Raw genomic sequence first — 17,137 nt, forward strand, 5'->3', positions numbered from 1 at the left:
GTCACACCGATTTTACAGCTCAAGATGCTGTTTATTATATAGTGCATCGTGTAAACGTACCGAATACATATAAAACAACATCGGATGTCTTTTTATTTATAAATTACATCAGCATTTAAAACATGTAATTGTTAAATTTCCAAAAATTTTTCATCGAATATGTGATTATAATAAATGAAGTCATCCCAAGTGTAATTTATGGTATATGTTTTATTTACGTAATAAAGAAAGTTCGAGTGACGAATTTGTAAATGACATTTTAATTATGTCGTAATTTGAATAGTAAAATTATTGCGAGGATGCTATTGGCTGCTGTAGAGTAACGCCACAGATATCCTAGCTATAGTATACTATGTCTACAATTTTATGAAGGATTATAATAGGCGTTACGTAATACTTTCAAATTTTAATCTTATCATTTATAAATTAATATTAATCAACAGCCATATTTTATGGCAAACAGAAAATCGGTACCGTTAAACTGATTATTCTGTATTTGTTCTGTACATGTATGGAATTATGTTTCGACCTTTGCGGTAACTATGTTGATAATCCAGTGATTAAACTGGAAGTGGATATATTTTTTCATTGTCTCCTTTGTAATATTTTTCTCTACACGAACATTTGTCTGATTTCATAAGAGATAATTAATATGATCTTCGTTATTACGCTTTTTCACAACAAGTGGAATTATACTTCTCTTCGTAAAATTCGAATTGTTTCGATTAAAATTGACGAAGTCAACGTCATTGGAATTAAGGTATCTCATCCTACACGCATTAACGAGTTAATTTTCCACTTTTAACTCGAATCTTAATTACAAAAAGAAAAAATATACACGAAGATGTCGAGGTTCATTACATCTCATAAAATACGACATATGTCCTTATAAGTGTCTGTTCATTTGCAGCGGCTCAGAAAAGTATTTGGGTACTTGTCATCGGAAATTTTTACGTATATTTTATGTATTATATAAAACATTTTCAAATCTCGGATCATCATGATCATACCAAAGTAAAAGTAAAATTGAAATAGAAATTACAAGATATTTGTTACGAATAAGTATGTATTTAGCAAACAATTAATATACATATGTACGTAATGGCACGAATAGTCGATCTAAGAGCATAATTAGCGTCGGAGATATCCCATATTTTTAAATATTGAAGCATATTGACGTAATGAATGGTCAGTTGTACAGAATATTTTGTAGCTTTTGTGTACAATTTCAACTTTGTTTCAAATTTTACTAATATAATCACGATAGGTATATCTCGCTACAGCGTTAATGAAATTTCAAAATGTTTCGTATGGTACGTATAACATGTTCATAAAAGTTTTCTGTATATATCCAAATATTTTCGCAACTCATTGTATTATTCTTTGCCATTCTCATAAATTCGTGGAAATAGATATTATAGACCATAATCGATGATAAAATTTCATTGCATGATGTTCGTTTCAGGTATTATCGTTTCTCTTTCGTTCATCGGTCAGTTTAATTATCTTAATATAGCTGTGGAACATCAGGAATCTTAAGCAGGCAGTTATAAGCTACTGTTATTTCAATGGATCGCGATCGCAAGCGAAAAATTCGTAAGAAAACTATTAAATTATTATTTTAGTACAATATAGAATTTGCATCTTCCAGTACGAAAGAAGAAAGAAAAAAGAAAAGAATATCGAATGAATGATTGCCATTGTGCCTTCAAACATGTATTTGAAGTTGTTTGCAGAAAGATAAACGTTCCGGATTATCTAAAAATTTATGCAATACTAGATGTTTAAATTTCATCTTAAAACCATATGTCTGTTCTTATAACATACCGAACATCCCGACGTACTATATCGTTAGCTAAGCGAGTCATTGAACCGTCGTCAGCGTCGTATATTGCTCGCGGTTACTTAACGTGTTGCAGTAGAAAATCGGCGTTTGCCGCGGCAAGAGTGCAGCTTTTTGACAAAAATTCTAATCGACAAATTGTGACAAAGCGCAACAAGCACAAACGACGCCAAGATAATAATCATCGAATTAATCGAATTTATGGATTTCGATGAAGTGATCTGTGAATTTCCTCTCACGGCAATTGACGTGTTGGATCAAAGTTTACACGACATTAACATCCGTGATCAAATAAAGTAGATAAATGGTGATTAAAAGCATGAAAACGAGCAGTTGATCATTTACGCTTTTAGGAACAATCTAAAACGAGAATTCTAGCATTGTTTTGAAGTCTTGGTTCGGTGAGAAAAAGAGCCACGCGGTCTGCCTCCACACGGAAAATGGGTGGTCTTATTGAAATTTTCCTTTTCTTCGGAGTCCTCTTCTATTTCTTCAACTTTGGGTAACGTATATTTTCTTCGTTACTGACATGCACGCTATGGAATTGTTCCATCCTGTAAATTATCTTCTTCCGTGTTTGTTTCTGCAAACCTAGTTATTCATACGTATGTAAGTTTAACGATATAAAAAAGAAGAGATCCATCGACTAAATAAAATCGACTACATCTAATTAATTTTATTGTTAATCTTGAAACTTTGATTGGCATCTTTGTAGAAATATTTTTAGAATTATTTTATTATAGAATGATCATTGAATAAATTGTAGAATTCGGCATATTAACGATAATATAATGAATCACGATGGATGTGCAAAGTTGTTCAAAATTTCATTACGAAGAAAGAGTAACAAAAGTAAATTATCGTTACAGTATAATTCAATCAATCATGCGTTTGTATTCCTCAGTAATATGATTAAAAAGATAAAACTTTAATGTCTATTGAACACCATAAAGAGTATTATACTTTAAGTGTTTTATATATTTTTGTATATTATTTACATCCATTTCTTCACTTTCAAATTTTCTATAAATGCATAAAAATATGTAATATAATAACGATGATAATATGTAACATATGTAATTTAATTACTTAAATTTTCGCGATCATATTAAAACAATATGAATAATATAAAAACCGTACAATTTCGTAATACGTATTTTTGTCAAGATATTCTGAATTTTATTATTCAGTCAACTCTGAAAGTTATTTCTTAAATCTTTCAGTATAATTTATCTCTCATCTTTTTTTGCTAACATTTTTAACTTGCAAGCATAGTTGCGAAATACGCATATATACTGCTTATTTGAAATTTCATTAACATATTACACGAGGCAAATCAAAAAATATAGAAAAGATAAAACGCATAATCATTCGTGTGTAGTTTATTATAATTCTGATGAATTAATCATTTACTAATCTGTGTGTTTCTGGACCTTCTATCTTATCATCATGGACTTTGACAATTATAGTAAAAAGAAATTGAAATAACCTAACCGGATTATTATTACTGGATCTTCTTATGTACATCTATTGGTATAATATTTACAATATAATGCGAGACTCGCGGAGCGACGTGCGACATTACCTGGGAAATGTGGCCAAAACTATGCCATTGTTGAATTACTATTCGATAATATAGTCCATTATCAACATAGAATTAATTATTTATCCTGAAAACCTATGCACTATTCTTGTAACAGTGCTCGTAATATTCAAAATAATAAAATTGCTTATATTAAACGTGAAACATAACGTTCAATATTTATTTATATAACCGACATACGATACGTCCATGTATGGCTATAGGTGCAATTTAGATCATATGGCAAGTATCTCTTTTCTCGAGTGGTATAGATTTGATTGTTTCGTAAGCTTATAATATTCAACCTTCTGGACAATAAGTTTCGCGTTACGTTGCACGTTATGATTTATTTGGCTTTGTTACTTTAGATTTGTTTTATTCAAGACGATTTTTATATAGAGTAGACCAGCTAAATGGACTTGAACATCTGCCTTATCTGTTGCTGTATAAAAAATCTTCTCAGGACAAAGTTATATTATCTCAGGCGATACGTATAACTATGAAAATTGTAAATACAGTCAGTTTAAAAAGTGTTCGTACAATAATTAATTTAAACAGAAATATTATAGATCGTTTAATAACAAAATTTAAACAAATAAGAAGTATGTACTTTTTCTTACAAATCCACAAAATAATTTTCATAAAAAAAAAAAAAAAAATGGGATATCTATATCCTTTGGGAAAATATTAACAAATACCTAGAGGATGCGATGAAATGATGGATATCTAAAAATATATGTGTAATAAGTATTCGTATAGTCATGGTTTAATAGGAAAAACTAATAAGACAACCAATATCTTGGAGAGGAAATTACTAGGTTTAATTATATTAATACCTAATGGAGCTTTCTTTCGATTTTATTATAGTTTGAAACCGTTGTGTAATTGAATTTATCAAATTGTACGTTGTTTACTTGAAATATTTTTCCATTTTTCTAAAAGAATTCCCTCTAAATCATTTCTTGATGAAATATGATGATTCCGAATCTGTTCTGTCAGATGGTCTTGTACATTTTCTATAGTATTTGTATTTGGAGACTGTGAAGCTGCTTTTAAATGTTTCCGAACATTATATAAGATTCATACGCTCGCGTAGTAGTAACATTATGCTTTGGATCGTTATCTTACATCATGATGAAATTGTTGTTCAAAGTTATTTTTCCTGCGCTTTAGTGCAGATTATTTTTTAAAACATCTACGATGTATATTTTATCCTATGAAGCGATAACTGTACGGATACTTATTGCGCTTACAGAGTCAAACCGAATAACATGTAAAAACGAGCACACGTGATTCCTTGTGTAAAAATAAGAAAAAAGTATAAAATAAAATTTTTTCATTTTCAGCTTAGTTTTCGAGAAAATTAAGTTTGGAGATTTATCAAGTATTCTTGAACATGGCATATTCCGGACTGGACAGGACTAAATAATCGACAGCAGCTCGTTCCACGTGTGAAAATAAGTCGAAAATGTAGAATAGAATGTGTCAATTTGCGTATGATAAATTTCCAAATCATTTTTCCTCGGAAACAAAGCTTCTTATGAAAGAATTTTATTCTACATTTTCGACTTATTGTTACGCTTTTACGTGCCCGTTTTTTCATGTTCATCGGTCAGACTGTATAGCGTTGCCATTTGTTAGATATTTATTCATACTTTCAGAACAGAAACGAGTATAGCAATTTTTTTCCTTTTTTGAAAATTGTTCTGGACTTGTAAGAACATGTATACAGGGCTTAAGTAAGAACAGTGGAATTTCTCATAAGGGATTGGTTATTAAAAAAGTGTTTTAACAAAAGTTGCTTAATTCGAAAGATGACATCTTCTGGTTGAAATTAGTTCTTACAGATTAGAGTAGTGCAGGGATTTTAAGGTCGACTTTATTTTGTTAAATGGAATCATATATTTTGTAATACATTAGCCATACATCTTGGAATTCTCTATAAAAAGGTATTAATCTATTTATGTCGAAAAACCATTAGTCTGATAGATATTTTGGTTTTAATTTGTCGTATGAAGAATGTTGTCTTTGTCTTTTATACGTTAAAACGTAAAGATAAGGGTATCTCTTCGCATCTTTCCTTGCCTTTCGTACGACATTACAGACATGTTAGAATTAAAGTATCTGCTAGACTAATAAATTATCGATGTAATTAAGTTAATACTTTTGTATAAGGAATGCTGAGGTGGATGGATAATGTATTAGAAAATATATGATATACTGCAATCTTGGTCGAATGTTGCCATTTATCTATGTGGTATCAACATGATGACTATTCAGCATATTATTGGATATGTATAAGGACAGCGATTAAACAGAAGATTGTGGGACTGTTGGCTGTTTGACCTCTTTCCGTTAAATTTTTATCAATGGGATAAACTAAAATATACAGTGTATCATAACAAAACAACAACGCCGGAGAATATCAAGCAGAGAATTGTAGCTGCATGTACATTCATAAAATCGCAGGAAATAGAAAATGTGCATGAAGAATTGATTAAAACAAAAAGCAGAGCAACGAATACCGTTGGGTTAAAATGAACCTGCATCCGTTAGCCGAGGTTCAAAGATTCCAACTATGTATAGAACCAAAGAGCCATCATTTTGTGCATCTATTGATGATTATCACATATTTAGCATGTTATCATATATTATGATTAGCATATATTGAGTATTTTCTGCTATCGTATCTATTTTCAGCCAATGCTTATTTTTAGATATCAATATGTCAATATTAGTGCCCGGGAGCCCTGTAAATCTTTGATTCTTTTCAAACACAAATATTTCAAGATTAAATGATCTGAATAATCCGATTGTTAAAGTCGTTGAATTTGTTTTTTTTCGCGTTCTACAAGGATATCGAAAACGAATATAAATAAAAATACACTAATGGCTCTGAAATCTCGTATAACAAATAACCATGAAAAAAAATTATCCTTACACGTGCGTCTCGAGATGAAATGAAATTTTGTCTTGAGAAAATTTTTCCTATTGCAAAAAATAAGCCAAGCATGTAGGTGATACAATTTAGATGACCCACCCTTTATATGTAGTCATGAAGAGGGTCCTTGAATTTTTTCCGATTGAATGTAAATTCTTGATGATGAAATGGTAAAAGATCGTAAATTGTTATATCAGGAGGCGATAACCGATGTGACATCAGCATTGTGATGCTGTTCCCTTATCTGTATCAAAATTTCTTAATCCATTTAATTAAAGATCGCTCAATAGTTTATCATAATTTTATAAATACTTTCACTTTTTTACATTTCATAAAATTGTAGAATCCAAATGAAAGAAATAATGACGAAGAAAATATTAAGCGAATCCTTGGAATTCCTTTTTATAGTTACGATTTTAATAAACATAATTCGACAATGTAAAAAGAAAGTTGCAAGTGAAATTTTACGCTAACCCAACGTTGGTTCGTAATGGATTAAGTCACATATTTCTAATTTCTATCTTCATATTCATATATATAATTTCATATTTATAATTTTTAACTGGACTGATTTTATCATCAGTTTGTTTTACTTCCAACTACTGTACAAATTAAAGTTTAAAACATTTTTTCTAAAGAATGTATGTTCATATACATACGAATGTATGTTTTACTTCTTGGAAATGCATTTAAAGAAATAAAACCATTATACCAAAAATTATGAATAAATAAAAATTATTAATGAATAATTCATTAATAAGCTAAATGATAAAATGGCATAAGTTGAATTATAATAAGCTGAAAGATGAATAAACGGTTGTAATTTCTTAACTTCACTTAGCTGCTTTGGTCTTCGGTTTCGTTTTTTTTATTTTTTACGCATTATTGAGAAACTTTATTTATTATTATTAATTAATGTTAATGTAATTATTATTGTAATTATCTGTTTTGTGACAAGCTGAGAAATTCTTTTATTATTAATATATTTTTATTTATCTGTCTCTGAATCATGTATGAATGAACTGGTACTGAACTTAAAGCGATACGTTTGTAAAAAAAGGAAATCTCATCCGTTAGTTGCAATTTCACTCGACTGCATCGATCCGTTAAAATCGTCGGAGATGGAGCGTAAATAGTGCATGATTGCATTAAAAACCAACAACCATGAAATTATGTTCGTGATATACCAACATTATGAATTACATTTCTATTATGATTTCATTCAGTAATATTTACACAAGTTTACATTGAATTATTTTTATTGAAACCATAATGTTGACTGATGTTTGATCAATCCCTTTTCCAAAGCTTCGAGCTACGTTCTACGTTATACTATTTTCCATAGAATTCACTTGCTTTAATATAGATTCTACGAAAAATTATACTGCAACCTTTAATTACCATGCAGTAAAATGTAATAAATTCTATGGAAGAAAATTTCTTTGCACTTCATAAAAATAATATTTTTAAATAGTATCTGTAATAACAGGGCTTCCAGTATGATCGATATAGTTTCAACACGTTTGCAAGAAGTGTATGCAAAATGGAACCGCAGAACGGAGATAAAGCGAAACCCAGAATCGAGTACAGCTCGGTTTTCAATAAAGGGTAAGACTTTCGTTCAGTGCATAAACGATGTAAAATATATACGTTTTTATCAAAGGCAGAAAACTGATTAAGAAAGAATTTTAATCGAATATTCACATGGTTTAGAACTTCGGCGAACTGGTCAACAAATGTATAAAAAAAAGTTACAAGACAAGGAACAAGCAAGAAAAGTTCGGGAATCTTCTTTATTTCAAATCAAAGAGTCTGAACCATTAATCCCTACTGTTGCAGAGAGCTCTTTATTTCTACATTATTGCTGCAACAGTTGCACTCCATCATCTAGAGTAGGTTCTGCATATATTACATATTCTTTAACGTCGATGTAAATGAAAAATAAAATTATTTTATTGTTCGTTCTTTAACAAAAATATTCAACGTACCGCTTATGTCTGGTGTATCTTTAATGTGCCATAACTTTGTCATAAGATGATCGCGTAACCATTCTTTTATTTAGTATAGATTTTAGATTATCTAGAACTATTTGTAATAAGTATTTTTCAGTGGTAGCTTGATTTATATGTAGTGTTGTTCAGAAAATTCGTAATATTTTTGATAATCAATATATTTCACCCTGAATTTGATAATACTAAAAGAAGAGCATTATCTGTGGCTACAAAAAATATCTATATCTTTATGTGATCTTCAATAAAATGAAATCTTCTGATAGTATATTTTAAATATTAAATATTGTGCAAACAGACGTGAAGCTATAAAACTAATTACTTACATAACTAATATAGTTATATAACAATTTTATTGATATTGATATATTATCCACTATGCAAAAGTTTCGATGCGTAATTTAGTTATTGCATATTGTTGCACATAGCAAATGATTTTTGTATACCGTTTAATATAAATATGAAAATATTGCATGTAGCGGTACTGGTTTCTCTTTAATATAATTAGATAGTATAAATAATATAATTAGAAGTCATATAAAGTGAATTGCGATATACATTTATCGAATAATGGTAGTTATTAATGAAGGCCACATATGTATCTCATATGATGAGACATATGAAGGCCTCATATGATGATAAAAATTGATCTTCCTCACAGTTAAATTAATCATTTTATTATTTTGATATCTATGTACTAAACATCAACGAAGTTCAAATGTAATCGCTAATATATGAATGATTATTACTGTTAAATAAATTTCACAAATGCGTAATAATTAAAAGTAATGTTTATTAAATTATTAATTAAGCAACTATTATTGTGGTGGCAACATGAATATTGAGGAAATGTAATATATAAAATACATACAATTAAAGCATATCGATAAATAATTAGAGTATAAGCTTTTACTAAATATATTTTTTTCATTTAATTATATTTCTTACAGAATTCATTAGTAAATACTGTTAGTAAGCAATATGCGCCTTTTGGTACAAATGTCCTATTAATGGAGTCACATCAATCGCTATTCCATAGAATATTACCTCGTGCGGTACGCGTTTGTTCTTTTAAAGAACACGATTATTCAAGGGATTCGGTAAGATATAAATCTTAAAATAATTACATTTATTGAAGTAAAAATCTAATTCTTTGTCGATTTTGTACATAACTTTTCTCTTTTATAGATCCTAGAGAGTGACAATTTAAAAGAAGCAACAAAATTGGTTGCTTCTGAAATAATTAAGGATGAGGGTTGTAGTGAAACCGTTGCCCTGGAAAAAGCAAAAGAGAGAGCCAAGACCATACTAATACAAATGGAAAGCAAACCAAACAATCTTTTCATTAGAATTACATCATGGATTACTTATGTACTGTTACCATGTTTTATGCAGTCTATTATAATATTACCATCTCAAATAGAAATGTTAAAGAAAGCAAATGAGACTGGTCTTCCTGTGATATTACTTCCTTTACATCGTAGTCATATGGATTATTCTATAATTACCTTCCTTCATGTAATGTATGGTATTAAATGTCCATTAATTGCAGCCGGGGATAATCTAAAAATACCATTTTTTGGGTATGTTATAAATATATATATATAGACTATTAAATCTTATTACGATACCATGTTATTATTATCGAAATTTTATGTGTCAAACAGGAAGCTTTTGCAAGGTTTGGGCGCATTCTTTATAAAACGTCGAATTGATCCTGTCATAGGCCGCAAAGATATTCTTTATCGTGCCATTCTTCAGACATACATACTGCAAAAATTAAAAGAGGGTCATATTATAGAATTCTTTTTAGAAGGTACACGTACTAGAACTGGTAAACCATGCATGCCAAAAGGTGGCATTTTGAGTGTCATTCTTGATGCATACATGGAGGGAATTATTGAAGATGCAATGATAGTACCTGTCGTACTAAATTATGAACGTCTTATTGATGGGAATTTTGTTCAAGAGCATCTAGGTCAACCAAAGAAGAAAGAAACATTTATATCTACAATGAAAGCCATGTTTTCTACTTTATTAACAAATTATGGAGTTATGAAAGTTGATATTTGTCAACCCTTTTCACTTAAGGTAAGTTATTTAAATTCTTTTTAATGTCATGGATGACATTTATCACTAAATTTCATAATTTTATTGCTTTCTGAAAAGGAAATGTTAAAGTCTTTCCAAAATCAATCAAAATTGAATGGAGTAAAAACACCTCCCATTGAAAAGCCTTTAAAGTCTACAGTATCTAGCTCATCGTTATATGGTACAGATGTAGTTGCAGAAGAATACCGTCAACTAGTTGACAGTCTTGCGCGGCATGTTGTATATAGTAAGGATAAAACACCTCTAAAAGCATTAATTTGTTTCTTTGTTCAATGTTAATGTACAATATTTTTTAGATTGTAGTCATGCAATGCCAATAATGTCGACTAACGTTGTTGCATTCATCCTTCTATATATATTTCGAGATGGTTGTACCTTGGATGAATTAGTTGAAGCATTTGATTTTATAAAATACCAGTTAGAATGTTATACTAGAAACATTGCATTTTGTGGAGAAACTATTGATATCGTAAATCATGCTGTTAGTAAGATAATTATGTTATAAATATTTTATTATGATAAAAGAATATATATTGACTCATTCTTTTAGTTAGACATCTTAGGTCCAGATTTAGTAAAACTACAAAATCAAGAAATTATAGATACAGGTGATAGTCAGCTAACTCAATCAAATTTCGTTACCGTAATCCGTCCTATGTCGTTTCTACCAAATGTAATCGAACTATCTTATTATAGTAATACAGTGGTAACATATTTTGCTGTGGATAGCATAGTGGGTAAGAGAACATATCGTTTCGTAAATTATATTAATTTATTCAATTTAATAATTTGTTTACTATATTTGCAGTAACAGCTTTGTATGCTGAATTACAGTCACAAATTAATGATCCTATAGCTATTGCTCAAAACAATATTATAGTGTCTCAAGATATTTTGGTAGAAAAATCACTTAAACTTTGTGATATTTTTAAATACGAATTTATTTTCTGCAAGCCATGTCAGGAATTAGAACGCGTCATTATAGACACTGTAATAAATCTCTCACATAAAGAGATTATTATTTTACAAGAGGTAGTGTATACTTAACATAAAGTTATTCTAATAGGTTTATTACTGTTAATCAATATTACTAATAGGTTACTCATATAAATTATTTGATAGGAATCTTATTTAGAAGAAGAACTATGGAGTAAAAGATTCGCAAAAAATTTTGATGATAGTTCAGATGAAGAATATCATAATAAGAATAGCTCTAAAAGTATTCGGTACAAAGTAAGTTATTCTTTAATTTAGATATATTTTCTAATAACGCGATTGTGATATAATTTAATTGTTTCTTCTAGTTAAACTTAATATCGGAACATGCAAAACATATGGAATATCTTCGCACAATGTTGCAACCTTTAGTAGATGTTTATACTTTTACTATTTGGTCTCTTAAAGGATTAGTAGGTCAATCGCTAAGCGAGAAAGATTTAATTCAACAAATTTTAAATGACATAAAGACGAATATAGATAATGGCATAATAAAATACAGTAAGTAATGGCAAATAATTATATTTTTATAATATATACATATATGTACATATATTGTATTATAAAGTAATGTGTCATTAATTTTATTTTGATATAGGTGAATGTATATCTATTGATTCAATAAAGAATGCCCTCAAATTATTTGAAAAATGGAATATCTTAGAATGTTATCCACAAGAGAATGTTAAAATTTTCTACCTGAAAGATGAATATGATACATACTCAGCTGTAATGAAAATCTATGATACAATAGCAGCTTTCAGATGGACTAAAAATATAAATGAAAAAAGAAAGATGATTTTGAATTAATTTCTATAATGTACTACTTTTTTATATCAACGAATAACTTGCTATGAAAAACTTTGTAAATAGTGGTTTACAAATAAGAAGTATCACTTAACACGTTTGTTTCTATAGTGCATTAGAACAAAACATCCATCACTGATCAATAATTGCGATTTTTTTCATCCAAGCATGCTAAGTATAATATATCTATTAGGTTGTCCGATAAGTTTCTTTAGTTTCATAAGGTGATAATAGATGAGTAATAATTCTGAGATAATTTCTGTTTTATATTATTTTATTGAATTAGGTATGATCCATTTCGTTATATTTCTATTATGTTCGTGCATAATTCAATAAATTAACATAAAACAAAAAACATTGTACGTCTATTATTTCCTTATAAAACGAAAGAAACTTTTTGGACAACTTAATATTTATCCCACATGTTAAGATTATATCTAAATTAACACATACATATATGATACTAACAGCAAACGTGTTAATCCCTTTATACATTAAAAAATGTAGGTTAAATATTTATTGCTCTGCGTAAATAGTTCTAAAATTTATAGCAGAAACAGAGAAAGTTTAGATTTGGGTTATTAACTATATGTAAGAATTCAATAGCAGAATGAGTAATGTGATATTACAATATATTAAATATATTAGATTTATTTTGTTAATAAAGTAATCTTACGTACTATTAAATTCAGTGCTAATAACTTTTTTGTTAATGTTAAAAGCAGAGATATACTTAAAAGAGTAAAAAGTTATTTTTATTATACTTTTACAAAACAGTCGAACGATAAAATAAGGTTTTTTTTATGTATGATATTATAAAAAACAATAAACAGAACAAATAAATCACATCGTTTTTTATATATTTACAGTTAGAAACGTGTTGCATATATGATTCAAAACTTTATAACTGACGCAATCGGATAACTTCTTCGCATGCCCATACACTTTTCCCTATCAATAAATAATGAATCAACTTTGGATTTTAGATCACTTTCTAAATTAGACCTAGTGCGTAAAAGTTGTTGATGTTGTGCTTCAAATCTTTGTAATTTTAAATTCATATCATGTATCATTGTATTTATTGTTTCTACTTCCTCAATCATCCTGCGTAAGTGGAAATTTGTTTGAAAATTTAAAAATGTTTACGATTACTATCATTAAATTTTATATAAACTTCTTGACTATACCTAAGTTGAGCATGATCTTTACATAATTCTGCAGCTGGTCGATGTATTCTGCTTTCTAATCGAGTGTGTGCGACTTTAAGAGCAGAACTTTTATCTGTGATGGCTTTTTGCATTAATTGTAGATTTTTTTCAATTGCAAAAATTTCTTGTTGGATCTGCAGTTACATACATCAATTATACAAAATAAGTTTAAAGATCACGATAGTTTTAATTACTTTATGTAAATGTATTTGTAATTTTTCTTTTGCTTCAAGCATTTCTGCAGCTCTCCTAGCTAATGCATTATTTGTATTTCCCCATGCTTCCCACATCTCATGACCAACTGCATCTATCGCGACTTCTATATCGCTTCGTAATTGATTAGATTTCTCCCGTTCTTTTTGTGATTTTTTTACTATATTATTGGAAGCTTCAGCCCATGATTCGGCTTCTGTAACACTTAAGATATACGACATAAATTATGATCGTAAATCACAGTTTAATATGAACTTACCTTGGGTCATATTTTTCAATACCACCGTAATATTTTAATCCACGACTAAAATTGTTCATTTGGTGACAAGTAATATCAATTCCAAGTGCAGTTTCTTTATTTTTTGTATCAATTTCTAACTGATTTTGTACTGCTCTACTGTTTGTAAGCTGAATATAAAGCAAGAGATTGCAATGATTAGTATGAAATTATGATTTTGTACTTACCTGATTAATACATTTGTCCGTAAAGTGTTCTAACTTATTTTGACAATTTCTGACTACCTCGACCTCTTTTAAAAGAGCGTGCTCAGCTTGGTCATGTACCAAATCAGAACCTGTGTTTTAAAGGATATAAGATATTTTATGAACATTGGTGAGATTTATTAATTTATGGAGATAAATATTATAAACCTGTCCTAGCTTCACGATAATATAAACATTCCTGCGCTATGTGCAGTTGACCCTCTAAACTTTGTATCGTTGTTTGTAGGTTTCGACGGCACTCTTGCATTTTTGTATTTTCTATTATTAATCTTTCCAGTTCTGAAACCACTTCATTTCTCCAAAAAGTAGTATCCGTAATTCTTTCTCCCAATTTACGACCGCTTTCAGTTTGGCCGTTCTGTACTTTCTCATCGGCCTCTCTAAAATTAGATTAATTATTGTTTCTAATGTATTGTAACAAAAAATATATATATAACAAGATATTATAATCATTTTACCGCATCATTCGAACAGTATCCGCTCTTAAATTTTCAGAGAAATTTCTGTTGCTATCAGATTCATTATAAAGTTTTAGCTGATTCTCCACCCATTCGTATGGGCCATATCTTGTAAAAAGTGCAGCTCGTGCGGCGTGTGCAGGATTTCTATCGAAACCAGTTACCAGATTAGGAAATCGTAACGGTTCCGTAGCCATTCCTTTTGGCATATAACAGGTATTAGCAAGTAAATTTGTCATAGGTTGTGCGGGTCTGAAATAATCACAAAGGGACAAATAATTTTTCAAGATAAACTAACAATAAGATACAAGCGATTTAAAGTGAATTTTCGAGATTGAATGGAATTTAATAAGAATATTACAGCGGAGATGCTTCTATGATTTCATATCCTAAAGTAGGACGCCATGGATGTGGTTTTGGAGTTTTATAAAATTCTCCAACTCTAACCGGAATTGGTGGACCAATAACTTGTTCCATACATGGTAGAACACCCACCGTAGTCCATGGTTGAAGTTGCTAATATTAAAATAGTAAATTAGTAGCATAATTTGTTATTTAAATTCACATGAGTACAAACCGAGTACATAATAGTTCCTTGTTGTCCTTCAATTTTGGTACTCTCCATTGTTCAAATTTATATTAAAAGGAACTAATACTAACAAAAATTTTATCTCTACGAAATAATTTTTTACATTTCACTTAGCTTGATGAATAATTTCCTAAAATGAAATGGTTTAACTTGGAATGAAGGTTTATTTGAAAACCGGAAACAAAGTTATCACGTGACGTCTGTCATATGATTCTAGCCTAGTCAGGTGCTCTGTTACTTTACATTCTGCTCGATCGCAGTCAATCAGTACTTATCTGACTCGCCCAGTTGTGTTTGACTAAAACTATCATGACACAATTTTGTAATGTTTTCTGTTTCGTTTTTATCTTAAACGTTGCATTTCAAATTTTACCTTCACGCGCTGATAATGCAGTACCTGTATTGCTATGGGGTGAGTCAGTTAATTCTGATTTAACAAGTGCAGTGAACCCCTTTTTAAAGACTACCAGCGAGGAATTTGGTCTTTATCTGCGTAAAAAATTAGAAAATTCACCTCCAGTTCTTCTTTATATAAAAGATAATCTGTGTATTGAAGATTTAGTGAAATACAAACAGGTTATTGTAATATACTTTGTAATGTTATATAGTTGAACTCATTTTCTTGTTGACTTAAATATTAATATAATTTGTACAATCTTTTAGCATCTTCAGGAAGTTATTAATGGTGATTCTTTACGTTATTTTCCTGCTGTTGAGAAAGCAGTGAATACTGTTGAAGACTTACCCTTATACAACCAAACTTATAATGATTATGTGGATTCTGTATCTGATGGACAATTACTGATTGTGCCAATTAGTAATTTGGATGTTATCCCAGATACATACAAGACAATAAAGGATTCTAGCCCTAATTTGATAGCTATGCTCACAGGGAAAGCCTGTAGTTATAGGCGTTCTGAACGAGTAAAAAGGGACATTGATGCAGACAATACCACTACATCTTTTGTCATTTCAGGAGAAAGAGTGTTATTATATGCTAATCGATCATTATCATTGCAGGTAATTTTAATTATTAGTATTTTACCTAATGATCTTTATGACCATAATTAATCTAATTTTTGTGAATAATAATTCTTTTATTTGATAGCCTGATAAAGACAAAGCTGTAATAAATCTTCCACTTAAGCCTACAATTACTGAAGAGTCGGATCCAAAAACATATAATTTAACTATGACATTTACAGGATCTGGTACTATCATCAAAAATGAACTTGTTTTTATATTTAAAGTTAGAACTGCAGGATATTATACACTCAAAAAAATTAATTACTCACACTATATTAATGCAAATTCTACTGGTAATCCACAAATTTTAACAACAGATACAGATATTGTTTTTCCATTTAATTTCTCTTATCATTGTTCACAAATTATTACATTCAAGAATGGCGATACAGCCTTAAATATAACAGGTTTACAAGTGCAACTTGATCCACGACCGGACAAAAAGACTAATGGCACAAAAATATTTGCATTTAATGATGCATATGACTGTGTCGGTTTTACTACAATTCCAATTTGGACAGGAATATTTGTTACCGCAATATTAGCTTTAATTATGATTTGGGCTCTTACTATGATTATGGATATTCGTACAATGGATAGATTTGATGATCCCAAAGGAAAAACAATTACTATTTCAGCTCAGGAATAATATAATAATGTTAAATTATTAAAGATATTATGTACATACATACCATAGTATCTCGTAATCTAATCAATTGTCAAAAAGATTTTCAGCGTTATGTTGGTAATTTGTACATGTAGAATGTATGTACATTAAAATCTATTAATGCTGTTAATGCTATCAATTTTTCATTTAACAATTATAACATTGATACAATAACATTTTGC

The 17,137-nt window shown here is 29.4% G+C and overlaps 3 protein-coding genes across 3 annotated transcripts; 2 read left to right on the top strand and 1 right to left on the bottom strand.

Moving 5' to 3' along the window:
* The first annotated feature begins 1,938 nt into the window (after window positions 1–1,938).
* Mino (glycerol-3-phosphate acyltransferase mino) lies at window positions 1,939–13,138 on the top strand. Its single transcript, XM_072010759.1, has 13 exons — window positions 1,939–2,345; window positions 7,856–7,974; window positions 8,080–8,258; window positions 9,326–9,475; window positions 9,564–9,958; window positions 10,043–10,466; window positions 10,545–10,713; window positions 10,784–10,968; window positions 11,038–11,224; window positions 11,296–11,519; window positions 11,610–11,720; window positions 11,792–11,984; window positions 12,082–13,138. Exons 1-13 carry the CDS (start codon window positions 2,284–2,286, stop codon window positions 12,291–12,293), a joined length of 2,610 nt encoding a protein of 869 aa, XP_071866860.1. The 5' UTR covers window positions 1,939–2,283; the 3' UTR covers window positions 12,294–13,138.
* Window positions 13,130–15,298, bottom strand: LOC139991113 (tektin-3). Its single transcript, XM_072010925.1, has 9 exons — window positions 15,251–15,298; window positions 15,035–15,189; window positions 14,674–14,925; window positions 14,363–14,595; window positions 14,177–14,286; window positions 13,971–14,119; window positions 13,693–13,915; window positions 13,478–13,632; window positions 13,130–13,394 (listed from the first exon to the last, which is right to left on the bottom strand). Exons 1-9 carry the CDS (start codon window positions 15,296–15,298, stop codon window positions 13,184–13,186), a joined length of 1,536 nt encoding a protein of 511 aa, XP_071867026.1. The 3' UTR covers window positions 13,130–13,183.
* A 176-nt stretch (window positions 15,299–15,474) lies between these two features.
* LOC139991021 (V-type proton ATPase subunit S1) lies at window positions 15,475–17,085 on the top strand. The gene is made up of 3 exons (XM_072010786.1): window positions 15,475–15,838; window positions 15,926–16,282; window positions 16,371–17,085. The coding sequence occupies exons 1-3, from the start codon at window positions 15,572–15,574 to the stop codon at window positions 16,935–16,937; spliced, it is 1,191 nt and encodes a 396-aa protein (XP_071866887.1). The 5' UTR covers window positions 15,475–15,571; the 3' UTR covers window positions 16,938–17,085.
* Window positions 17,086–17,137: the final 52 nt, after the last annotated feature.

Source organism: Bombus fervidus, chromosome 9 (assembly GCF_041682495.2).
Source record: "Bombus fervidus isolate BK054 chromosome 9, iyBomFerv1, whole genome shotgun sequence".
In the NCBI taxonomy this organism is placed as follows: domain Eukaryota; kingdom Metazoa; phylum Arthropoda; class Insecta; order Hymenoptera; family Apidae; genus Bombus; species Bombus fervidus.

What these genes read in the sequence shown, in the direction of transcription:
- LOC139991113 (XM_072010925.1), bottom strand. Translation starts at nt 15,298, where the DNA reads ATGGAGAGTACCAAAATTGAAGGACAACAAGGAACTATTATGTACTCG. An exon ending in GATACTGTTCGAATGATGCG is followed by an intron (nt 14,596 to 14,673) that starts GTAAAATGATTA and finishes ATCTAATTTTAG; the next exon opens with AGAGGCCGATGAGAAAGTAC. An exon ending in CGGACAAATGTATTAATCAG is followed by an intron (nt 14,120 to 14,176) that starts GTAAGTACAAAA and finishes CTTTATATTCAG; the next exon opens with CTTACAAACAGTAGAGCAGT.
- Mino (XM_072010759.1), top strand. Translation starts at nt 2,284, where the DNA reads ATGGGTGGTCTTATTGAAATTTTCCTTTTCTTCGGAGTCCTCTTCTAT. An exon ending in GTTGCACTCCATCATCTAGA is followed by an intron (nt 8,259 to 9,325) that starts GTAGGTTCTGCA and finishes TATTTCTTACAG; the next exon opens with AATTCATTAGTAAATACTGT. An exon ending in GTCAACCCTTTTCACTTAAG is followed by an intron (nt 10,467 to 10,544) that starts GTAAGTTATTTA and finishes CTTTCTGAAAAG; the next exon opens with GAAATGTTAAAGTCTTTCCA.
- LOC139991021 (XM_072010786.1), top strand. Translation starts at nt 15,572, where the DNA reads ATGACACAATTTTGTAATGTTTTCTGTTTCGTTTTTATCTTAAACGTT. An exon ending in ATTTAGTGAAATACAAACAG is followed by an intron (nt 15,839 to 15,925) that starts GTTATTGTAATA and finishes ACAATCTTTTAG; the next exon opens with CATCTTCAGGAAGTTATTAA. An exon ending in ATCGATCATTATCATTGCAG is followed by an intron (nt 16,283 to 16,370) that starts GTAATTTTAATT and finishes TTTATTTGATAG; the next exon opens with CCTGATAAAGACAAAGCTGT.